Source organism: Mchenga conophoros, linkage group LG10 (genome assembly GCF_057382185.1).
Source record: "Mchenga conophoros isolate Kocher_MC1m ecotype Shallow Benthic linkage group LG10, M_conophoros_male_GT1.1, whole genome shotgun sequence".
Classification (NCBI taxonomy): Eukaryota; Metazoa; Chordata; class Actinopteri; order Cichliformes; family Cichlidae; genus Mchenga; species Mchenga conophoros.
Window position 1 is genome coordinate 3,558,909 of NC_140535.1, and position 26,164 is coordinate 3,585,072.

General features: G+C 44.4%; 1 protein-coding gene across 4 annotated transcripts in view; it reads left to right on the top strand.

Moving 5' to 3' along the window:
• The first annotated feature begins 3,126 nt into the window (after positions 1-3,126).
• gdpd5a (glycerophosphodiester phosphodiesterase domain containing 5a) overlaps positions 3,127-26,164 on the top strand; it is a 43,180-nt gene continuing 20,142 nt past the window's right edge. For all 4 annotated transcript variants that reach the window (XM_085288222.1, XM_085288224.1, XM_085288223.1 and 1 more), the window contains exons 1-2: positions 3,127-3,445; positions 13,026-13,199. In XM_085288222.1, the coding sequence (XP_085144348.1) occupies positions 13,083-13,199 (117 nt within the window). In that variant the 5' untranslated portion in view covers positions 3,127-3,445; positions 13,026-13,082. The remainder of the gene's footprint in view (positions 3,446-13,025; positions 13,200-26,164) is intronic.

Sequence of the window (26,164 nt, forward strand, 5' to 3'; positions counted from 1 at the left end):
ATAAAACGACATGCCTGCCAGCGCAGGTGTTTTTGCCATAGTGGCAATTAACTGTCTTTATAATTATCTCAGTATTTGCCCCCCCTCAACTTTTTTTCTCTCTCTTCCTCATCCTGTTCTTTCCTCCTCTGTTGCATGATTTGAAAGCCGCACAGACCACTGGGCAGCGGAATGTGGAGAACACCACTGAATACAACAGGAAGTTCTGTGAAGCAGTACAACTGCAACTAAAATCAACATTAACTAGATATAACTGCCGGGTACATATTACACAATAAGAAGACTGACTGTCCAGAAAGTAGTTTGGCAGGCGTTTGCACTTTAGTATTGCTGTAAGTGGTGAACTCTGTACACAATACCGTCAGATTAAATCTGCAGAGATGGTCTGATTTTCAGAACAAGCTTCACTAAATACCATATCTGATTCTTTCTGATAGCTGTGTCAGTAGTCAAAACAGTATTTAGGCCCCATACTGTCTGAGTAGCTTTTTCCCCCATGAATCCTTCCTTCTTCCTCGTGTCATGTGCACTCTCACACTCCCACTTCTGTGTTTAGAAGTGGATCAGACAGCAGGAAGTTACAGAAGCAGTGGAAGCACGTCCGGTATAACACTCTCCTTGTGCTTTTACAGCACGCTGTTCTTTCTTGGCAGCGTTTTTCGATATGAATGGTTTGCAGAGAGACGCGGTCATATCAATAGGTAGATCACTCTCATTAAAACATTGCTATTTTAAATACATAAGCTGAGAAAGTCCTTGCAACTATCATTTTTATTACCATTCAAATAAGACAGGATAACAGTAACTGTATCTTTCTCGTGTTTGAGAGACTCTCTTGTTACAGCTGTTGAAATAATAATGTAATAATAATAATAATAACGACAAAACTCTGAGTTGGCAGAGTTGTACACCAGATGCTGTTACTGATGCAAACCTAAAGGGGATTTGTGTCTCTGGCTTGAATCAAACCAGTGACCTTCCGCTTGTGGATTGAATGTGTTACGACTAATGGCGGCAGAAAGATTTCAAATTGACAGTCCTTGTACTTTCCATGGCCACTAGAGGCCAACAAAGAGCTAGTTATAGATAGGAGATGAAAATAAATCCTCTTATTAAGCGTTCCTGCTGTCACTGCCACTACAACCACTTACTCAGCACAGTTTTGTTAATTCATTTCTATACACAAAAACGTGTAGTAGGTTTTCTTTTGTGTGTGTTCATGTGTGTGTTTTAAGCATCACAAATATCAGGCTTTACAAAATCCCTCTCATGGCATTTGTTCACATTCCAATAAAGTTCTTGTCGTCCTCAACATTTGGTTAAAAACGCTGCACCTGAGCGTGCATTTCATGTGCAAAGAAGTTCTAGCTGAGGTACCTTCATTGCCACTGCTAAATTGCCAAGGATTAAAGGGATCTTATGTAATTATCCAAAGCCAAGGGTTAATCTCTGACTGCTGGGCCTGGAATAGCCAGATCTCTTACAAGACTTTACTCATCTCCTCTCCCGCTTTGCCAGGTGTTTAGGTAAGGCACTGCTGCCATAGTCCTCTGTGGCCGTGTACATAATTATGTTCATATTACAACAATCGTTTCAATTGCTTGAACAGTCTGAAAGGAGAATGGAGAGAGGAGTACTGGTGTGTTTCATTCCATGCGTCTCTTTATGCTGAGAGCTTTTTCTGAACACTTAAACTTACAAAAGGCTTTAAAAGGAACTGAATGATGTGAGAAATGTAATGCAGATGCAAATGTCGTGTTACTTTCTAGTTTTTGCTGATAACTCATTTTATCAGTGTGTTTTACAGTCAGTCTTAGCAGGAATTTTACAAATGGTAAAATAGCAGGGATGGGGAAAAATGGTACAATTACAAGAATGATTATGACTCCCTACTTCTGCACCTGCATGTCATCCTTTGAGCCTGAGATCTGGCGGCCGCCCGACCCTGACCCTGTTGTCTGGTAAATTCCAGGAAACGTGGACATTTCCATGAGCCTGATGTCACGCTTCCCTCCTTGGCAACCTCAGAACCCTCCCCTGCAGAGGTTTAATTAAGTCATTTCTCTCACTATGAGCTCTTATCTTGAGCCTCCTTTCCTGAGATCTCCACCCACACTTTAAATGTGCAAATGTCCCTCAACTCCCTGAGAAATGTGAGATAATTCCTGTCACATTTTTCCTCTTTGTCCGATGATCTCTCCCAGTAACCAAATGTGTGCATCTTGGTTGATTCAAGATACCTTGTCGTCCCCTTCTGCATCTCCCTCTGCCCTCAGCAAATTCTAATGTGTTACATTTTGCTTTGTTTTTGTGTGCAGAGAAGAAGTAAAGATGCACATTTGTAGCCACACATTGTGAACAATAATCCTAAAGCTTGTAGTCTTAAAGTCCTCTGAAATTATTGAAGAGAATATTTTTACATAGTTTGATTTTTGCATCATTACAAAGTATTTCTTGTCATATTTATGGAAAGTCTGCACTAAAAGAAAACTCAATCTGAAGCCTTCTCAGCTTGGAACGAAGGACTATTTGGATAGTTTTCAGTTTAAATTTTGAGAGAAATAAAAAATTAAATTCATTACTGTGGATTTAAAAATCTCAGATTTATTTCATTTGTAAAATGTAAATTCCAAAGGTGTTTTATATATAAGACATACACTATATATTTATATTACATATAAGGTATTATTTCAGTAAACCCCCTTGAATTAAAACCGAAAACCTGAACTTTATTCGCATCTTGATTGTTTCATTTAAAATCCACAGAGGGAAAACTACAGACACTGTAAAACTTTGTCCAACAGATTATGGACCTAATTGTTGTTCAGATAAGAGGATTTTTATATCCAGCACATTTGGCTTTTAGCATTAGCATTTTGGGCTATCAGTTGCCCAAAAATGTGCAGCAAATTTCTCACTGGGATCCACTGACCGGGATCTCCAGACCCACTCAGAGTGAAAGTGCTGCTCAGGTCCACTTACCCGACAGAGAGAGAGAAGTTACCCCACTGCAAGAAATACCCCACATTTCAACAGGTGCTGCCGTGCATTGGTCAGGTGTAAAAACTGCGGAGACAGGATGTTTCTTGCAGTGTGGGCCACAGTTCCGCCCACGAGTGTCACAGGGATTACAGTTAGTATTCACTCTGCTATGAACGCTAATGTAGGTGCATCTGTATCCAAGCAGAGGCAAGCCTTCCATTTATTACAAGGGTTGTTTTTTCCCCTCTCCTTTCTCCATTAGCTCTCTTGTCCGGATATAAAACACACTGATGCCGCTGCGTCTCTCACACTGCCACTCAAAGTAACCTGAAAGTCTTGTGTGGATCCATAAACTGCGAAGAGACGGCGTTATGTCAGCATCCATGGAAATACTGACTAACTAACAGAGGGACTGAGACTTTTCCAGCAGTGCCAGTGAAAAACAGCCTGTAGTGAAGACGAGGTGAGTGTTTGTGCGCTTTATGGGATTATTGTCGTGTAAGCCAAGTGACTGCTCCTCAGAACTGTCACTTGCATCGCTTTGTTTCTGTTGTGCGATCAGTTGGTGACACTAAATTGAGTGATCTGTCCCGTTTGCCCCCCACAAATAATCTATTTTTCCAATACATGCTTATGTTAATTTCGTGTAATTTCGACATAGGCACAGATAAATGGCAGATGAGGCAGCTAAAGATGAACATACAGTCTGTGCGTGATATTAATCGAGTAAACTGTAATGAATTGACAGGCTAGAGCCAGAAGTCCACAGGTGAATACTTTCAAACTATTTGGATAACTGAATAATTACTTTCTTTCTTTGAATGCTGAGCCCAGCGTCCCAGTTATGGCGCATTACTTTAATAGAACTGGAAGTATTATAGCCTTTTAAAGACTTTCATGGACAAAATGATTAAATGATCTGAATGTCAGATTAATAAACAGTGAAAATAATAGATTCATGTCTAACTGACATTGAATTAGGTATGAAACATTGAATTGTGTTGTTGTGCTGTCTTTACCTTCGAATATAAGGCGACTTTAGAATGTGAGGCGACTGTTGTTGTGATTTGGGGCTACATACTGAATTGAATTGAATTCTTGAAAGCCATTGGACCAGGTTTAGTAAATGTTGTGAGACTGTAAATTACAAAACTGTTAAGCTAATTTTTCCCAAGTGAAGCTTTAAAGTTACAACATCATCATCTATCGAACTTCATAAACTTTAATTGCACCTGTTTCTTTCTCTTTGTGCTTCCAAATGTGAGTGGAAGACATATCTGACCATCAGTTTTTATCTGTCGGTGTATCCTGGCCATCCTGCAGCATTACCTCTGTTATTTGTCACATTTAAATCACATTTAACAAATTAAAGACTGCCTCGTGAGACTAGCAGGTGCTGCTTGGATAGGAGAACTAGATCTCACTCTAAAAGATGTTTTTTCTGATCACCTGATGATCAGAGCTCACTGGTTACCAGAGAGGCTTTGTTTCTAGCCCTTGCCCCACTCCTCCTCCTTTTGAGTGCATAACATGTATGTGACACTAATGGAAATTCTATTTTGGGCAAAACCCACTGAAAGATTAGAGTATTATTAATGAATGCATATATAAATTTCATGAAGGAGTGAAGAATGGAAGCTTAAAAAAAGGAAACAGTGACCGAGATAAAGGGCTAATAATAGGCAGATATGGTAGTGGCTCTGTGGCAGTTGGTGGATTGAGATTTAGTGGATTATTGTATTGTTATTCAATGAGCGCATGTGTCCAACTCAACAGACAACCTGTGGCCTCACAGGCTTCCAGAAAGTAACCAAGCTACTTCTAGAAGCTGGCAACAAAGCAAAGAGAGGAGTAAAGTCCTCTCAGGTGAAGGGAATGTGCATGGGAGAAAATTCGCCCAAAGCCATCTGAAAGGCTGGCGAGAAGGAGAGCTGATGATAGAAGGACCCGGGTGCATTACAGATTTAAAATGAGACGTTTCCAGGCTTGTGCTGTCCTGAAACAATGGACACACTGTGACACACAGTAATATGTAACAGAAGTTAAAAGAAACAAGAGAAGTTTCATTAATATTTAATAACATATTAGACCAGCGAGTCCAGCAGCACAGCACCTGCTGCTGTAAGTATCAGCAGGATGCAGCTGCTGTAATGAGCTAATACTGATGACTCATTACAGCCCATTTTCTATAGACAATGTCATAAACCACACTGCACTCCTAATTATCATTTAACTAGTGAAAATAACTAGTAGTGAGTCAATGCAGTTTCATCAGAATTTACATTTACTAGTCAGGACTGTTGTTGTGTGCTTGTTCACACTGTTTTTACTCAAACTTTAGTCAAACTTTCACTGCAAACATTTAACTGAAGGAGTATTCAAAGCTGTCTTTTGTTTCCCCTTGAACGATGGTTAAAGTCATTATTGCGGGACTACGTTACCTGTTGCCTGGCTCCAGACCTTTGAACGTTTCATATCTATTGAGATTACTGCTTTTATCTTGTGTCGTGTCACAAAACAGCAATTTTTAGGTTTAAAAAAAATAGATGAATAGATAAATACATAAAATATAAAATAAAAAGTCTGTCCAATAAGTGTCAAAGCAAACGGTGAAACACCCCTGAAAACAGAGTAATAGCAGAATTCAGGTGAGGCTGCTCATCAGTGTTGGTCTCTGTTTTAAATCGAGTGAAAATGTGTTTCCACGTATGCAGTGTCAGAGTGAACTGCATGTGATATGCTCACAATTCTGTCTGTCATCAGGCTACTTTACTTTGGTTGCACCGACTCTACCTTTTGTTGGAGCTCTGTTAGGATATCTTTTGTTCTGCTGAGCATGGCATTTGTTCTTTGCAATGATTAGCTTGGTCAGAAATATCAGACCACAGTGCTTTAAGCCAGACATCAGCCCATAGACTCTTTATAAACGTTGGACTGTGACATGGGACGTTTTTTTATTACAGATTTTGAAGCCTCGGTGTTATCAGCTTTTCTTTTTCTTTTTATTTGATAATTTAAAAAAAAAGATGTTGGAGGGCTGAGTTATCACAAACGGCTCGTGACCTGAATTCATAAGATGAAGGTACCTGCTAATTAGTGATAAGTAACAGACTAATCACTACTTTTGGTTACTTAACTTTTCCAAAGTGAACCCCTTTGATATATTATTTGTTATATAATTACATTAAAAATGTTCCAAATGGCACCAACACCACAAACTAAGTAGAGAGGCCCAGCGCGGTGACTTGAATTAGTGGAGACAGCTGTAAAAAAGAAAAAAAAAAAAAGCAGTATTGAATAACTGAGCTGTAAGTGGACATTAGAAGATGTGCAGTTTTTGTTGCTTTCACCGTGGCTTAGTTTTCTGTTCCCACATCACTGCTGCTTGTGTCAGAAACAGTTTTCCCTTTTAGCGCACGTACTGAGGCACCACTTCTTGCCAGCAAAGTTTTATTTCCTTATGCCCCGTTTATACCTATGTCACATACAGTATGTGGGTGAATATGAGAAGAGAAAGTATAGTAATTCTGTCCTTCAACCCTCAGAGGTCCAAGCCATCATGGGTGGAAACCCTAAACCATAAATAAAATGCAAGGAGTTATGGAAAATTTTTGAACGTCAGTTACAAATTATTATATAATTTTCCCCCATATTCCTGATAACTGTGAGAGGTGTCTGAATGGTGTCCAAAACTATGAGGAAATATTTTCTCTCTAAAGGAGGGTGAACTCACTGAGAAACTGCACCCAGAATCTGACCGATGTAGGCCGTCCTTAGTTTACTTCATAATGACCACAGCTCTGTGATGATAGCACCACGGTGACGCAGACAGACAATAGGCTAACCTGGCTGGAATAAGCCCACTGTGATTTCAGCTCCAGTTGGCCCTTGTCTGAGGACAGGGTGAGATTATGAATGCTGGAAATCTGCCAGCGCAAGCCTTCTTCAGGCCTGGGAGTTTCCATGTAATAGCCAGGCAGCAATAAAAGGACAGAGATATGTGAACAATTTCCTCTTTAAATACTGTTTATAGTTTTAAATTAGCAGTAAATGGTAGACAAATATTCACACTTAAACACTGAGAAGCCCTGAATACACAGCTCACAGTCCTTAGCGTAAGACACTTTCATTACTCAACAAGTATAGTTTAATGGGGGGGGGGGGGGGGGGTATTATGCTGGCTCCAGCTCCACATACAGTTGCTGAGAAGTTTACACAGACTCATCATGGACATGAATGTCATGGTAATTTGCGGCTTTGTTGAACAGCTCTTTCCTGGAATGACTGTAAAGCATGAATCTATAATATAATCTCTAATCTAATCTCTTAATTTCTCCACAACGCCTATTAACCTACTGGTTAATAGTAGTTAATGCTCTTTGTCATCATAAAAAGAATTGGTTTTGGTCTTTTGAACTTATTGAACTGACCAATACTCAGAGCAAAGGGAAAGTCCAAGAAACTCAGTGAAGATCTACACAAGTTTGGAAGGTCTGACAGAGCCATTTCTAAATAATGGCTCCATCAGACAGACAATTATACATAAGTGCAAGACATTCAGATGTGCCATAGCTTTGCTAAGGCCTGGAAAAAGACCCAAACCATCTCCTCAGATGAGAAGCAATTAGTTTATGCATGCAATGGACCGGAAACTGTCTGAACACCAGTGTAACTGTCCACTGTGAACTCTGAGTTTTACGTTGCTATGTGTGCCAACCACGAAAGAAGCATCAGTATAATCTGGGACTGTTTTCTTGCTAGTGGTACTGGTGCTTTCTACAGAGGAGACAGACAAAATGCACACACTTAGACACAACTGCGTTTGGGACAATGATCCCAAACACACTTCAAAACTAGTTTTGAAATAGATAAAGACGGCTAACATTAAGATTCTGGATTCTTCCTAAAGCCACTTAAACTCTGTTAAAAAGAGGACTGTGTTTAAAACTTAGTTCCATCCCAGGAACCCCAGTTAAATGAACTCTACCAATTCTGCCAAGAAGACTGGTTAATTAACCTGGCAGAATTATGCCCAAAGCTTTTTGGTGGCTGTCAAAAGTACAATAAAAAAGTATGACTTGTTTGAAAGTAGTCTTCTAAAAAAATCTATGTTGAAATCAACTGATTACTAAAACTGTCATGGTCCTGCGGCCATGACTGAGTGACTTTGTGTTTGTGTCCCTTATTGTTATTATTCTCTTTATTATTCATGGGCTGTTTTGGGATGGTTTGTGTTTTGGGATTTTAGATACTGGGTTTTGGGTTTGTGCTCCCTCTATTGGTCCCTGGTGTTAGTGTTCCCCTGTCTCGTCAGGTTAATCAGGTCCAGCTGTGTCTCCCACCTGTGTGTGATTTCCCAGTGTCTCTCTGTGTACTTATAGTGTGTGTTTGCCTCTGTTCCTCGTCGCGTCGTCTGTGTTCATACCTGGTGTAATCCCCTGCGTGCTCTCCCTGCTGTTCTCCCTTCATGCTCAGGTTTGCTATTTCTTTGTGTAGTTTCTCCCAGTTAGTTCATCCTTAGTTCTGTTTTACCATCCCCACTTTATATTTGATATTATCAATAAATCACCCTCACACCTGAATAAGTGCTGCGTTTTGAGTCCTCCTTCCACTCTCCACACGGCCGCTGCCCCGGACCGTGACAGTACGACGCGACCACAACATGGACCCAGCAGCGCTTAACCCGTCCAGGGAGCTACGGGAAAATCTCATCGATGCCACACAGGAGCTCATCGACCGGTGGCTGGAAAACCCGGGTGGCACGTCCCAGCGCGCTATAGAGAGGCGGCTACAGCGTCTGGTGACCGGTCTCCCATGGCTTCTGGGCTCGCTTTGTTCGTGGGAGCGGGAGTTCCTCCTTTTGGACCTCGGACTTCACCCCCCGTCTGCTTTTACTTTCGAGCAGCCTGAGGCGGTGAGCGAGCGACATGTTCTGGCTTCCCCAGATTCCTGGACTCTGTTTTCTGGGGCTATTCAGAGCGGGATGAGAGACAGTGTAGATAGCTTGCCTACCTTCGTGGTAACGGATCCTTCGCAAGTGGGCGTCTACAAACCCTCTGTAAAACCGAGAGACTTTTTCTCTGCCGCTCCTTCTGAGCCAGGACTTTATCACCATTCTCCGGCTCAGTTCTGTGTCCGGCCACAAGCTCTCAGGTCTGTGGCTCAACCGTTAGCCTCCCTAAGGGCTCAATTACCCGTTCTGCCGCCGCTCCGGTTAGCCACTCAGCCACCACCACCGCTAGCATCGCTACAGCCCACAGTTCCGGTAATGGCTGAGCCACAATTTTCGCACTGTTTTTCCACCGCTGTTTCTGGGCAGGGAGACAAACTGTTTCGCTACGGACCTGTTCCTCAACAGCTGGCAACATTAGTGACTGTTACTCACTCCGGGGCTTCCCCAGAGGCTGGGTTACTGCCCTCAGCTTACTCTGGACCCCTGGAGGCCAAGATGCCGGCTGTGAACTGCACCGGGCTGTCACTGCCTGAGCAGGGTCAGTGCTCTGCGCAGCTGCAGCCCTCCGTACGTGCGCCAGAGGCCCACGTGCCTACTGGTTTTGTTTCGTGTGTGCCGGAGGCCCACGTGCCTACTGGTTTTGTTTCGTGTGTGCCGGAGGCCCACGTGCCCGCTGGTTCTGCGGCTGTTTTCGCTGGGGGGCCCAAGGACCCGGTCCGGCCTCCTGCTTCGCCTGCTGGGGGGCCCGAGGAGCCCGTCCAGCCTCCTGCTTTGCCTGCTGGGGGGCCCGAGGAGCCTGTCCAGCCTCCTGTTTCGCCTGCTGGGGGGCCCGAGGAGCCCGTCCAGCTTCCTGCTTTGCCTGCTGGGGGGCCCGAGGAGCCCGTCCAGCCTCCTGCTTTGCCTGCTGGGGGGCCCGAGGAGCCCGTCCAGCCTCCTGTTTCGCCTGCTGGGGGGCCCGAGGAGCCTGTCCAGCCTCCTGTTTCGCCTGCTGGGGGGCCCGAGGAGCCTGTCCAGCCTCCTGTTTCGCCTGCTGGGGGGCCCGAGGAGCCCGTCCAGCCTCCTGCTTCGCCTGCTGGGGGGCCCGAGGAGCCCGTCCAGCCTCCTGCTTCTCCACCTGTGGCTGCTTCTCCACCTGTGGCTGCTTCTCCACCTGTGACTGCAGCCCCGCCTCCTGCAGTACCACCACCGGCAGTGCTACCGCCTGCTACGGCCACACCTCAGCCTGAGGACGCATCCTCACCTGGCCCGGCTTCATCCTCGCCTGGTCCAGCTTCAGTTTCATCCTCACCTGGCCCGGCTTCATCCTCGCCTGGTCCAGCTTCAGTTTCATCCTCGCCTGGCCCGGCTTCATCCTCGCCTGGTCCAGCTGCAGCTTCATCCTCGCCTGGCCCGGCTTCATCCTCGCCTGGCCCGGCCTCATCCACGCCTGGCCCGGCCTCATCCACGCCTGACCCGGCCTCATCCACGCCTGGCCCGGTTTCATCCTCAGCTTCATCCTCGCCTGATTCTGGCCCAGCTTCAGCTACAGCTTCGCCCGGCCCAGCTTCAGCTACAGCTTCATCCTCGCCCGGTCCGGCTTCAGCCTCGTCTGGTCCAGCCTTCGTGTCTGCATCCTCGTCTGGTCCAGCTTCAGTCTCGCCCGGTCCTGGTCCGGCTTCGTCCCTGCCTGGTCCGGCTTCATCCTCGTCTGGTCCAGCCTTCGTGCCCGCATCCTCGGCCACAGCATCCTCATCTTCACCCGCAGCGCCTGGTCCAGCCTCCGCTTCAGCGTCCTCTTCAGCTTCGCCTGGTCCAGCTTCAGCTTCATCCTCGCCTGGCCCAGCTTCAGCTTCTGCTTCAGCCTCGCCCGGCCCGGCTTCAGCCTCGCCTGGTCCAACTTCATCCTCGCCTGGTCCAGCTTCAGCTTCATCCTCGCCTGGCCCAGCTTCAGCTTCTGCTTCAGCCTCGCCCGGCCCGGCTTCACCCTCGTCTGGTCCAGCCTTCGTGTCTGCATCCTCGTCTGGTCCAGCCTTCGTGTCTGCATCTTCGTCTGGTCCAGCCTTCGTGTCTGCATCATCGCCTGACTGGCCTTCGTGTCTGCATCATCGCCTGAGCGGCCGCCGTTGCCTTCCGCACGGCCGGCCCCCGGACCGCCATCGCCTGAGCGGCCGCCGTTGCCTTCCGCACGGCCGGCCCCCGGACCGCCTTCGCCTGAGCGGCCGCCGTTGCCTTCCCATGACTGAGTGACTTTGTGTTTGTGTCCCTTATTGTTATTATTCTCTTTATTATTCATGGGCTGTTTTGGGATGGTTTGTGTTTTGGGATTTTAGATACTGGGTTTTGGGTTTGTGCTCCCTCTATTGGTCCCTGGTGTTAGTGTTCCCCTGTCTCGTCAGGTTAATCAGGTCCAGCTGTGTCTCCCACCTGTGTGTGATTTCCCAGTGTCTCTCTGTGTACTTATAGTGTGTGTTTGCCTCTGTTCCTCGTCGCGTCGTCTGTGTTCATACCTGGTGTAATCCCCTGCGTGCTCTCCCTGCTGTTCTCCCTTCATGCTCAGGTTTGCTATTTCTTTGTGTAGTTTCTCCCAGTTAGTTCATCCTTAGTTCTGTTTTACCATCCCCACTTTATATTTGATATTATCAATAAATCACCCTCACACCTGAATAAGTGCTGCGTTTTGAGTTCTCCTTCCACTCTCCACACGGCCGCTGCCCCGGACCGTGACAAAAACAGCATAAAACTGCATTCATAACACTGAGCAACACTTAGGAGGACTACAAAAAGGTCTGTGAAGCTCCATATTCAGATACATCGAAGTATTAAGGAGTTAAATTATATATTTTGACCTGACCAGCGCACATGTCACCATTAGCTGTTCCACTATTAGCAATTACCAGTTAGCCACATTAGCCCCTTGTTATCGTTAATCAGTTATCAGTGGGACATCTGGCTTGAGATTTATAGTCAGTGTCAGAATCTTGTAAGTCTTTTGCGAGGCCACTGATAAAGCTGATGAATGCAGAGGGCTCTGCTCTACAGTCGCACTTTCTAGGAATCTTTTCTAAGACTGAAATGACTGAATTCGTTGTTTTATAAAGCAGGAGAATGACCCTATCCATTGGGCTGTACACCTTTTGAAGAATGGGGTCATTTAGGACCCAAATCCTGTATTATTTGGATATTTAGTGAGTATTTGGTTTGAAGGTTTGGGCGTCAGATATTCACTTTATAGTTGCTCACTTGGAGACTTTGTTATTAGATTTAAGCACTTACCTCTTTATCGTTACAAAAAAGACTTACCGGTACTGCTTCACAACCACTTATTGCTCTCCTGGGAAAATTTATATTTTTCTTTCTCTCTGCTGTGACAAACCATCTGAAGACATTTCATTCTCTAGAGCACCAATGTTAGGTGTTTTATAAACCTAAAGGGCCTAAGATCACATGCTTAGAACATAAACCTATTCCCAGGAACCAGGTTTAATTATAGATAGAATTGACACACCTTAGGTTACCTGATTCATTATAGTAAATGGAGGTTATTCCATGGAGAAACCATCTGAAAAATCTAATTAAAAAATCCCGGAAAAATGCGACAAAGAGACCAACTCCTCGAGAGCCTTAAAAAACAGTGCTTTCTATGGCAGCATTTTTAGCTAGCACCAAAGCAGAAAGATGTTCTCTGAACCAGACGTGAGTTGAGTGCAACACGCTGTCTCCTTCTGACTCTTTTTTTTACAGATGTTCAAGGGCTCAGACTATACCACACAGACATGTGGTACCAGCCTTCTCAGTTCTATTTGCCACTCTTAAACAACCATAAATCCTCACATGTGTAAAGACTGACTCAGCAACTGTAATTCATGCACCATATTATTATGGCTGTTTGAGACAAGGCTTACTATTGACTGGTGTATTGACGGTCTCTCACAGGTGTTGTGACTCCAAACAGGGTGCAGGGCTGTCAACATCTTCTTGTTGTTTTGTGAAAATATACCTCAGCGACATGACATGACACGGCATGTTGCTGAAAAGGGTAATTACATATGTGAAGTCTGAGCTAATGTTCGAAGGCTTGTTTTGTTTAGTAACAGTTCTTATTCTTCTTCAGGTTCCCAGTCCTGTGTGGGATGTTAACAGACTGGTGTCACGTTAAGGCTGAAGGAGCATGGTGAAGCACCAACCCTTACAGGTCTATGAGAAGCAAGTCTTTGTCTCCTTTGTCACTGGGATCTATGGTTGCCGCTGGAAGCGATACCAGCGTTCCCAGGATGAAAGTTCCAGGGTAAGAATATAGCTCTAACCATAAAGTATGGATGCTATAATAATAGTTAGAACATTGCAAATGCTGTCTTCGAAGTGTGCTATCAACAACATGACCTTTGTGCAAACAGTGTTGCCAACTTAGCGACTTTGTCGCAATATTTAGCGAGTTTTCAGACCCCTTAGCGACTTTTTTTCTATAAAGCGACTAGCGAAAAATCTGGCGACTTTTTCTGGTATTATTGGAGACTTATTTATGACGACTTTTTGACGTGAAAACGCGTATCGCTCTTACTCTCAACAAGCAGCGGTGCTACCGTGGGCACCTCACCCGTGCCAAAGCGCTCACAGGCGGAGGACAGTCCTCCCCCAGCAGTCAGGTCTTCCTTTACTGTTATGCTGTTTTGTGGATCACAAGGTTTAAAACTACTTATAAACACACACACACAAAGTAACTCCACCAGAGTGCCAATTTCGGGTCACTTTTGCCGGTCCAGGCCTGGATAAAGGAACAGGGTTGGAATTGTGACATTAAAAAACAATAATTGCGAAAAGAAATTTAATTTGTAGTTCTAAATAAATTCAAACTGCATTTAGGACGTTTTTTACTCACTTTATGTCTCTTCCACGATGTTATTTCTCTCTCCAACAGCGTAGGTTACAATTCCATTAGCATGACCAATTATGCAAATTAGGCGATGACGTCATTTGGCGACTTCTAGCGACTTTTAGGACAGCCGATAGCGATTTTCCTTACTGAGGAGTTGGCAACACTGTGTGCAAACCTTTATGTAACCTTATTCTAATATGCCAATTATCACATAACAGACTGGTAATCACATAACACAGTCCTGCCTAGGCTGCACTGACACTGAGCACACCTCAGGCATAAATGAACTATTTTCAATGTTGTGGTTTCTAAGGCCAGATAAGTAGATCAGGCTGTCAAAAAGGTGACTACACAACGGGAGCCTAATATGTAATGTTCATCTAGGGTCCTGTTGTATTTATACCCTTATCACCCTTTATCTTTAGGCATTAGTCATTGTTAAAAAACAATATAATTTTTGACAACTTTACAGGCAATGTAATTCTTTTTTGAAATTCCAGGAAGTTCTTTGAATATGAAGTTCAAATCATGGTTTGTACATACAAACCACATGCGTACAAATACATAATGTGTATTTTCTATAAATGTGCAAAAGCACACTGATGGAAGCAGTATAGAGTTTTTATGCAGACTGAATAGCATCTGCTGAAGATCTTTCAGGCTCAGTGACTCTTATATCTTGTATGGATGAATTATCAAGTGCATTATACTGTACAATCCATACACTCTCATCCAAAGTATGGTGTATGTCGAATTAGTTGCCACTTAAAATGATAATAATTATTCATTGTTATATATTACTAAAAACTAACACAATCTTAAACTAGCATGTATTCTTATTTGTCTCACTGGCATCTTGCTGCTCAGTGTGTCAAACGGGAGTTTGTTTGTACCTTTGGACACCAGGCTCAGTGAATTAGAGACTGTTAAGATTCAAGAATTGAGAAAGGGTACAAGAGGTGATCGAAAAATAACCACACTGGTCCGGCCGGGTGAAGTCAAACGAAGATTTTAATTCACATGTGGGAAGATCACTGAACACAGCAATTGATCTTCAACTTACTAAAGCACAAACAATTATTTTATAACATCAGGGTTTGTTTACTGACGCCCCTTCATGCGTCACAGATACATTTTATACATAGATCAGATCAACATCATCATGACTTTTCACCTAGAAAATCATCTTCTATTTTCATGGCTAGCCCTTCCTGTCTACCTTTCAGTTCTTGTCTTGTTCCTCTTTCTTGCCGAGACACCAAGAAACGGTTCCTCTTTTACCAAGACAATTTTACAGTTACAGCCAAACATAACTAACCTCTCCTCTAAATAAATCTAATTTAAAGTGTGTGTGTGTGTGTGTGTGTTGACCTCACATGCTCTTTGTGTCACCTCTTCACCTACTGTCTGTGTCTCGTCCTCAAATGCTCTTTCTCAATTCACCTGTTGCACTTCTGACCTTTTACCAGACCAGAAGCTCACTGAGACTATGTGTATGTCTTCTACTAAATAAATGTTTTAACCAAGAACCTCTACTAAAACCTTAATATAAGAATATGAACATATAAAAGATAATAAAATAAACTGATATAAGTGTTTTGTAAGCATGTATTGCAATTCCTTCTATGTTCTAGTTTTCCCTCAGCATGTATCACCTGAACAGTCACGTCAGTGAGGCTTACGACCTTTAAAGAACCTGAACATCAACTCAAATAAGCACAGATATGCAATATGTATAAAATAGTTATAACTGCACCTGAAATACAAAGTTAACATCATCATAAACATCTTAAGGCCATCTTAAAGCTATCTGTTACATTGTTAAAGCAATGATCATACTGCAGATTATATTATGCTGGTAAAATACTTTTTGTTTATCCCCACAATTCCCCCTTACGACCTCTGGCACACCAGAGGTCGATACACAGGTTGTTGTTCACTCCTCAGTCCACTCGGCTACCTCCAGATCCATCATCGGCATCATGGACATAGGGGCCACCGCCCCAGGGTCCACTGCCTTTACAATCACTTTCTCTACCAACCTTCGGGCACAAGGAATGAGACAACAACCACAAGTCACCAAAATACCCACCAATACAGATAGAGACAACATAATTGACAGAACAAGCCCCTTCCACTTTCCCTTTTTTACTCTTTTTATTTAAACCACCCCTTTTCAAACTCTCAATTTGTTACCACTCCTTTCTGTAGGCGCGGCGATCTCCTCCTAGGCTGCTCTTCTTTCTTCGGCCTTCCAGGTAGACTACTGGTCGGCCCGTTACACAGGTGAAGAGGTTTATTCTGCCTCTGTCTCTTGACACCTGCGTTCTTTAAAGACGAATTTTCCTCCACCAAGCTCTCGTGTGCGGGTGCACACTGCGACCAGTGGTACCAGGTGTCGCCTTTCCCTTTCAGCTGGACTGCTGTAGCCGTCCGGGCGGTCACCTCATACGGACCAGTCCAGCGGGGCTCCTTCCACTTTCGCTTAATGACCTTCAGCCACACTGCCTTTGCGTCCGGGACCTCTCCGTTCCCCGTGGGTCTCTCACAAGTGACCTGTTTTGTAAAGCTGGACACAAGAGCCTTCAACTCATTAAAATATTCTGCATGAGACCTGTTGCTTGTCCTGGGCTGCTCCACCGGGACCACTGTCCAGGGTGCTGGAAACTGTCTCCCAGTCAGCAGCTCATAAGGGGTGAAACCTGTGGATTGGTTAACAGAACATCTTATGGTCATCAAAGCAATGGGCAGGGCTGCGACCCAATTTAGCCCTGTCTGCGCACAAATTTTAGCCAACTTGTTTTTCAAATTTAGGTTCATCCTCTCTACCTTTCCTTGAAATTGAGGATGATAGACCGTCCCGAACTTATGTTGCACTCCCAACATCCTCTCTACCTCTTGCAAATCTTTATTCTTGAAGTGAGTACCATTGTCTGATCTAATTCTCTTGGGAAACCCATGCCTTGGAATGTAATGATTGATTAAGCACTTAATCACACTTTTCGCATCTTCACATTTGGTCGCCCATGCTTCGGGCCATCCAGTCAGAACATCCACACACACCAACAAATACCTCACCCCACCTGGGCCTGTATCAATCATGTCGGTATAATCAATCACGACCTCTTCTCCTGGCCTTTCTGGCATGAGAAACTTACCAGCTTCAGGTTTTACTGCTGGCTTTGGGTTGTGTGCCCCACAAATTAGGCACGTTCTGGCCTTTTCCAGTATCATCCTTCTTCATCTCTGTGGCAGCATCCATCTGTGAACCAATCCTCAGCTCCGTATATGGGCTCTGCCTTCAGGTCTTCCCTGATTTTTCCTTCAAGCTGGGCTTTCTTAATACAGTCATGTGGTTCTCCTGACCCCATTAGGTCTGCCATATTTATTCCTTCATGTGTGAATATCAAATTTGGCGCCTCTAAAATTTTGCTCAACCTTTGTTGCGTCAGTGGAGTCATTGTGAATACCTGTGAGTTCACATAGGCCACTACACTGTGTGTGGTGAGCACTTTCAGTGGGTGTTCCCTCACTATATGTGCTGTTTTCTGAATTATCTTTGCTACTCCTGCTGCGTGTTGTGTGCATGTGGGATGCCTTGCTTCTGTTGAATTTAATCTTATGCTGACATACATAAGTACATCCCTACCTCCCCCTTTTTTCTGAAACAACACACCATTCACAACTCCCTTTGTTTCTGAAACATCAAGATAAAATGCCTCATCATAGTTAGGTGTGGCCAGATCTGTGGCTCTTGACAAATCCTGTTTTAGCGAAATGAACGCTGTCTCTGTGTCCGGCGTCCAAGGCAATTCAGCCTTCAGATTTCGAACACCAACTTTCTTGATCAGGTCCCTTAAAGGGGCCGTTTTACCCGCATAGTTCGGAATGAACTGCCTGCTGTAACCTGTCAAGCCAAGAAAGGAAAGCAACTCCTTCACAGTTCTCGGTTTTGGATGTGTCAGAATTTGGTCTCTGTGTGTGTTCATTAACCCCACTGATCTGTGTGCGATCACCCGGCCCAGGAATGTTACCTCTGGCCGGACCAACTGCAGTTTTTCTTTGCTCACTTTGAAGCCACACTCCGCCAATCTGTTCAACACCACGAGCGATGCTGCCGTACAGGCCGCTGCTGACGGGGCTGCAATAAGAAGATCATCAACATACTGTATTAATGTACAGCCCCCTGGCAGTTGACATGGGGACAATGCCTCTTTCAACACCTGATTAAAAATTCCTGGTGAGAGTGCAAAGCCTTGTGGTAGGCGTGTGTACCTAAATTTGCGGCCTCTGTATGTGAATGAGAAAATGTCTCTGAGTGACTCGTGCAGTGGGAGACAAAAGAATGCATTCGCTAGGTCAATACATGTGAACCACTCTTGGTCTTCAGTTTTGTGCTTCTATTATGGTCTGTTAATTGGTATGTCAGACTTCAGCTGGAACAGGACAGGCGAACAGTTAGCTAGACCTACATCTGTGGGCCCTGCGGACCACAAAGTACCAGGCAATTTTGAGAGCTCCGCTACTGCATCAGGATGATCCATTCTTTCCCTGCCATGTATTCTGGAGATTTCTTTATGTTCTAAGATCACTGCATCGTTGGACAAACAAGTTATGCGATATATTTTACATTTTGGTGCATACCAGACATTTGGAATTTGGGTGCTTTGCCAGCATGCGTTGTCCAGCGCCCGCTTGACCATTGGTCCCAGATCTCTTGGCCCACGACCCTCGTGGACCGCCAATGTAATGTGAGGGGCTGAATCCTCTCCCACATTGTACCAAGGCAGTTGTTCATCAGTAAATTTCACAGCCGCGGCCACACCTTCTGGTCCAACATAAATGTTATGTGTTTGCACATTCCACGTCTGTCCCTCAAGATCAGACTGGAACTGTTCCCGATAGATATCGTTATCTTCCCTATCATAAAAGAGTGTAACGTGGAAAGGATCTCGCGGAGGGGAGTAGACGGCCAGGCTCATTATCCAGGGTTTCCATAGCTGATAATGTCTCAGAATGGCTTCTTCCACCAGCCTCCCCCAGTAGATTTCGGCAGTGGGTTGTTCAGAGTTCTGGACTAGATATTGAGTCTTTGAAGGTGATCCCAGACACGGGAATTCTTTTCCTCCAGGCAGAGTAACAATCAGTCCATCTGGTGAGCACATGATTGTGGCTCCCAGTTTCACAAGCAGGTCCCTGCCCATGAGATTTGCAGGCACCTGTGAGGACTCCACATATTGGTGTTTCAAAGTCTGTTTTCCCAGCTTTGTCAATGCTGGATCCGTCAATGGCAGTGTCATTGGAATCCCGGAAAAGCCTACCACATTAACTGTGTGACAGGAGAGTGTTGCACTGTCTGGTGTGTCTTTCAATGTTAAGTATGTTGCTCCAGTATCCACCAGGAAGGGCAATTCAGTGCCTTCCACGGTCATCGACAGCATGGGTTCTGCCGTTCCCACGCTGTTCAGTTTCTCCGGGCTCCGTCAGTATTGCTCCCCCTCCCAGCCCCAGTCGGCTACTGGGTACTGGGGGGCTGGTGCTGCATTCGGGTTTGGAGCTTGATGTGCTCCCCTGTAAGCAACTCTTTGTCTTGGGGCTCCTCGTGCCTGGGGCTGATAGCCTCGCCTCTGATAATTTCGCTGCGATTCAGGGCATTCTCGGGACCAGTGTCCTTCTGCTCCACAGCTGTAACAGCCAGTCCAAGACACATTATTAGGATTCCCTGGATTCCGAGCCCTTTGTCCTCCCCTCACGGATCCACCACGCCCTCTCTGCGGTCCACCGGTCCCCCAATTCCCTACGGGTTGACGCTGCCTTGGTGCATTGGCGGGCCAACGGTCATCAGGGTAGAGACCCGGATCCTGATCTGGCCAGTCAGGCACAGGATCGGGCTGAGGCCTTGCCACCATTATAGTCTTATTTAGTTCTTTCAGTTCTTTTTTCTTCGCATTATATTTTTTGCGAGCCTCACCCAGCTGCAGCCTAAGCAGCTGCGCCTGTACTTCATCTAACTCTTTCTTTTGTTTGTTCGTCAAATCCTGTTCCTGCTGAAGTCTGTGGGTCACATGTCTCTCCCACTGCACCGAGTCTGCAACGGCAAAATCTGGGTTCTTTTCCAAGTCAACTGCAACCTGGTTGGGCAGCCCTGCCAGCACTGCCGAACGAAAGCACGCTCTACTTTCACCCTCCTTCCCCGGATGTATTCCTGTTCCTAACAACCATTGTTCCTTTGCTTTAGCTAAACACTCTCTGGGTGTGTTTTTGGGATCCCAAATAATTTTTGGAATGGCTCCAGAGTTAGGAGTTGGGTCCTTCTCCCGGACTGCATCTGCTAAGTCATTCTGCACCTCATGATATTTCAGGTCATTTGCATATCTGGTTGTTTGAGCTATCTGCTCTACATCTGCTAACCCACCACCCAGCATACAACGTCCGGCCAAAGCGCGAAAGTCGCCCAGCGCTAATTCTTCTCCTTCCCAATGTTCTCCCTTGGTTATTGGTGGAAGTTGTTTAACCAATGCTTCCAAATCTCTCACCTTATAGGCGCGATAAACTGGTTCGTTCTTTGGACCTGCTATTAGAGGCAGATTTAAACCAGGGTCAGGAGCTCCTTGTTCAAAACTCACTTTTCTACTCTTCCTCGACTTTCCTTTTCCCTTTGAGCTCCTAAATATGGGCTGTCTCTGTGCTTGGTCTCTCTTCACACTTCTTTTCCTCAAAATTAGGCTTGTACTTGGTTGGGGCTCAGGTCCTCCATCTTCGTCCTCCTCATCGTCCTCTTCTTCTGATGACGTCGCACGGTCTTCATTCTCCTCTTCTGGCCCTCCCTGCATTACTCTCTGCTTTATAACCTCCAATACCGTTAATGCCTCTATTAACGCACGTGGGGGCTCATGCATTTGTCCATACACTTCTCCTTCAGTTTTTAACACCAAGCTCAGAGGTATTTTATCACCCAGCCCTTTCTGTTGGGATGTAATAAGTTTACTTACCTCAACCTCCATCGCTTGGCACTCTTTCTCTGCTGCTTTTAATGCTCCAGGTGAAGCCAAACGAATAGCTTTCTTAAGCTGTTCAAGCTGATCCTTCAGAGGTTTGCATCCCCTTTTCCCACTAGGTGTCGCACCCGAGCTGTCAGCCATTCTCTGAAACACAGACTTACCTCTTCCAATGGCGTTTGTCGACTCTACCTTCTTGGTCTAGGTCACCCAGACACGCTTAACTTTCGGTTTCAGTCTTCGTCTCGCTGTTCTCGCAACCACTGGCTCCTCTTCCCCTGCTCGGTGATACACAAAGTTTAACCCAGCACTTTAGACGCTGTCCTCGCGTTCTCAAGCGTTGACACTCAATCAAAATTATTCGCCCTCAAAGTGTTAATATATGACACCAGCAACCCTTATGCGCAACGCGCTCACCTCCGTATACTTACCTCTCCAATAGTTCCTCGGATTAGTGTTTTTTCATTTATTTTAAACCCATTAACGGCGCTGCGCGTCCCTTATATACTTTACAGCAACACACCCCCAAGGGTCCCTCAACTTGTCCCGTACTAATAAGTCTAAAACCAAGAAATCACCTTTATGACATTATGTCAAAGCTTTCTCCATGTTGCACAGCCTGCCACAGGTTTAACAAAAAAATCGCTGCCCGAGAAGGGTCCCACATATCAAGGTGGTCGTTTTCACAAACTTCCAGCAGACCCTCAAATAAACAAAAACAACGACCCAGGCAGGCTTCCAGTTCAGCCTCCTCAATTTCTATGCACACTGAAAACTCATGGGGAGATTCTTCTGTCTCCCCGTGTCCTACACAATTCACCTCCAAATGATCCCCTACAATTGAAATTTCAGTGTGGAATGACGCAGAGATTAACATTTCCTTATTTATTCACTATATGTAACCTGAATTTTCTCTCTCTTATCAAATAACAAAGGTTATCTTTACAATTTGTTATTGAACTACTAATTAAGTTGCTTTTTATGGTGTCAGTGATAAACTGCCCCTAAAAAGTCCACTTTATTGCGTGCTCATTGAGTTACTCCTATCAAAACTATTTAACAAGTTCAATTTACACATACTCATTAATTTGTCACGCTTATTAGTGGCTCATGGTTGCTTAAAGCCTATGTCTGACTTGACCACAGAGTTAGAGCATCATTCAATCCTCCCAGGATGACCACTCCACTTACTCTGCATCCAGTCAGCTCATGAATTAACAACACTTGCAGACTGTAACCCTTTTATTTTTTGTTTATGCCTTCAAATCCACCTTAAATCTTCTTTACCTAAACGTTGGTTTTAAACACAAACAATTCTTATATTCTATTTTGAAACGCTGTCACCATTCATATATTTACAATGTTATTATTTACTAAGCCAGCATTTTAATCGCAGACATTTATCCACATTTGCAAACAATAGTTATAGAGCTGAATGACACACAAAACCGAAAGCATAGTCCTCTCATGCGCTCTGCATCAGCTGCCTCATTTGCATGCACACACACTCTTCATCTAAGAATAGCAGCAGGCAGTCAGTGCATTGCTGACTCGACCCACAGAAATCTTTTTTATTACAGAGACGTCTTATATTTACAACTGCACAGATTTTAAACCTTTTAACACCTATCGAATTTCGACAAATTTAACATAACAGTTTAACCGATAAACTCCCTGAGTTTTTTACGATCAATTAACCAGTATCTGTCCAACAGTTTCTGGCCTCATCTCTAAACTCCCTAACTCAATTTAAAAGTGTCCAACACCCAAGGTCCAACCTTTGCTGCCCAAAAAAGCGCAGATACCGTTCCAAACGGTAAGGAGACTCTATCTCCTAGCTTAATTCCGGGATGCCCTGTACCCCACAGCTAAACCACACTGAACTAACCCTCTTCGCCGAGAGGTCAATGTCGCGCGTCCACGACAAGGAGGGAGCGTAACCTCCGGGCTCTGCGCTTCCTACCAGTCCAACTGGCGTTCTTGAGTAATTTATAATACTTTGGAACAACAGTAAAACACCCAACCAAGTGTAAGACTGAAGCAGGTCCAACCTTATAACCAAAAAATAACCAAATTCCCTAACCTACTAAACGGTCCAACCGCATTCAATCATTACCAGCAGTCCAACTGCTTTAAATCCTCAGATTCTTATCAAAATCAAAACAGACATGCACCAGTAATTTCAGTGAGTAGACTTAAATTTTATCATGTCCAATTTGGCACACTTTGGAAATAATTCAACAGGTAGTGCCTTACCTTTTGGATAAGCCGGCTTATGCCCACTCACTTCAACCACTGGAATTCATGTCTGCCCGTCTGACCACCTCGGACCACCGCTCACACCTCCACTTTTCTCCCTTACTCAACCACCGGACGAAGCCCCCAAATGTTAAGATTCAAGAATTGAGAAAGGGTACAAGAGGTGATCGAAAAATAACCACACTGGTCCGGCCGGGTGAAGTCAAACGAAGATTTTAATTCACATGTGGGAAGATCACTGAACACAGCAATTGATCTTCAACTTACTAAAGCACAAACAATTATTTTATAACATCAGGGTTTGTTTACTGACGCCCCTTCATGCGTCACAGATACATTTTATACATAGATCAGATCAACATCATCATGACTTTTCACCTAGAAAATCATCTTCTATTTTCATGGCTAGCCCTTCCTGTCTACCTTTCAGTTCTTGTCTTGTTCCTCTTTCTTGCCGAGACACCAAGAAACGGTTCCTCTTTTACCAAGACAATTTTACAGTTACAGCCAAACATAACTAACCTCTCCTCTAAATAAATCTAATTTAAAGTGTGTGTGTGTGTGTGTGTGTTGACCTCACATGCTCTTTGTGTCACCTCTTCACCTACTGTCTGTGTCTCGTCCTCAAATGCTCTTTCTCAATTCACCTGTTGCACTTCTGACCTTTTACCAGACCAGAAGCTCACTGAGACTATGTGTATGTCTTCTACTAAATAAATGTTTTAACCAAGAACCTCTACTAAAACCTTAATATAAGAATATGAACATATAAAAGATAATAAAATAAACTGATATAAGTGTTTTGTAAGCATGTATTGCAATTCCTTCTATGTTCTAGTTTTCCCTCAGCATGTATCACCTGAACAGTCACGTCAGTGAGGCTTACGACCTTTAAAGAACCTGAACATCAACTCAAATAAGCACAGATATGCAATATGTATAAAATAGTTATAACTGCACCTGAAATACAAAGTTAACATCATCATAAACATCTTAAGGCCATCTTAAAGCTATCTGTTACATTGTTAAAGCAATGATCATACTGCAGATTATATTATGCTGGTAAAATACTTTTTGTTTATCCCCACAAGACCCAGGTCTACACCGCTGCAAATAATCCTGTAACTAGCCTGACCCCAGTAGCCATTGTAGCCAAAACCAGTAGCTTTGTACCCGTTAGCTGTCCCTCAGAGTGTCGTCCAGAGTGAGGAGGCGTATTTCATGGAATCGTTTACATTTCCACTCAGTTTTGTCAGGTTTGGCTGTGTGGCAGGCAAGAGTAGGACCCAAATGCAGAACTCATAAAGGGAAGAAATGAACCCAAAGCAGCAGCTTTATTTGTTGTGTAAACCAGCGGTCCCCAACCTTTTTTGTGCCACGGACCGGTTTATGCCCGACAATATTTTCACGGACCGGCCTTTAAGGTGTCGCGGATAAATACAACAAAATAAAACTAGTACCGGTACCGAAAAAAAGAAGATTTATTCATAACACACGTGAAAAGACCCAGGGAAACCGAGTTAACGATAAAAACGATAACAAAATAACGCTGAAAACCGATAAAACCCCTGAAAACCAGACATTTAACACCTGAGCCTCAACTCTCGCGGCCCGGTACCAAACGACTCACGGACCGGTACTGGTCCGAGGCCCGGGGGTTGGGGACCGCTGGTGTAAACGAACTACAAAGTACAAAGAAACACTAAAAGAAGCAAACAAAAGATAAAATAGAAACAAAGACTCTTCCAACTAAGGAGCTTATGACTTGATGTAAACGAGAGACCATGAACCACTCCCTTTAACACACAGCTAATGTCGAGGACTTGAGAACAAGCAAGACAAGACAGTGGACTAAATACACATAACGAGGGGATGGGAAACAGGAGGGAAACACAGCTGAAACGAATCCGATGTAACGAGACGGTGAGGAAGCAACACTGGATACGCTGAACACAGGACAAGAAACGATCAAAATTAAACAGGAAACATGAGACACACATTCATGAGACATTGACTGAATCCAGGGAACAGAAACAAGAACCTAAGAGAACCTAAAATGTCCAAAAACTAGAAAACATGGGGTCACAGATAAATGGTAAATGGCCTGTATTTGTATAGCGCTTTACTAGTCCCTAAGGACCCCAAAGCACTTTACACATCAAGTCATCCACCCATTCACACACACATTCACACACTGGTGATGGCAGCTACGTTGTAGCCACAGCCACCCTGGGGCGCACTGACAGAGGCGAGGCTGCCGGACACTGGCACCATCGGCCCCTGACCTCCACCAGTAGGCAACGGGTGAAGTGTCTTGCCCAAGGACACAACGACTGAGACTGTCCAAGCCGGGGCTCAAACCGGCAACCTTCCGATTACAAAGCGAACTCCCAACTCTTGAGCCACGATCGCCCCTAAACTAAGATCCAGCGCCATGACAGGCTTACTTGTTAAACTGCAACAGGCTTTTGTGGGGTTTTCCATGATCCACTGAGTATTTCTCATTCACTCATCTCTTTTAACTTTCTATATTTATTCAACAGGACTGTGTTGAATCATTAGCAATGATTAAACTGTGGCTGTCTCTCCCATAGTTTGCCTTTCATTTGCTCTCATCTTGGTCCCCTCACCTCGAAAAGGTCATCTCAGATGGGTGCACCTCTCTGAGCCTGATTTTGCCAGAGGTTTCTTTCTGTTAGAAAGCAGTTTTTTCTCCCAGCTGTGACCAAGTGCTTGCTCACAGGGAGTTGTGTGATTGTTGGAATTTCCATCTAATATTGTAACAGCTTTACAATTCAATTACAATTACAGTTTTTTATTCCTAAAGGTTGAAGATAAATCTATTAGTCATTCCACTCTTTTCAGTTGAATTCCTAAGAGACTTCTAGACCAAGCCCTAGTAACTGGGGAAAACAATCTTCACTGCAAAGCAAGTGATAGAATCAGTGCAGTGTTGGAATGTGAAGAGCAGAGTCAGACACCCAGCTGTATTGGATACCCACTGGGCAGCCACAGCTCCTGCTGCTGGATGTCGTCTTTATCACAAAGAGCCAGTGGCTCACCCATAAATTAGTCTATTTACTGAATGTGTGAGCCGGGCACTGATGATGTGCTGAGCAA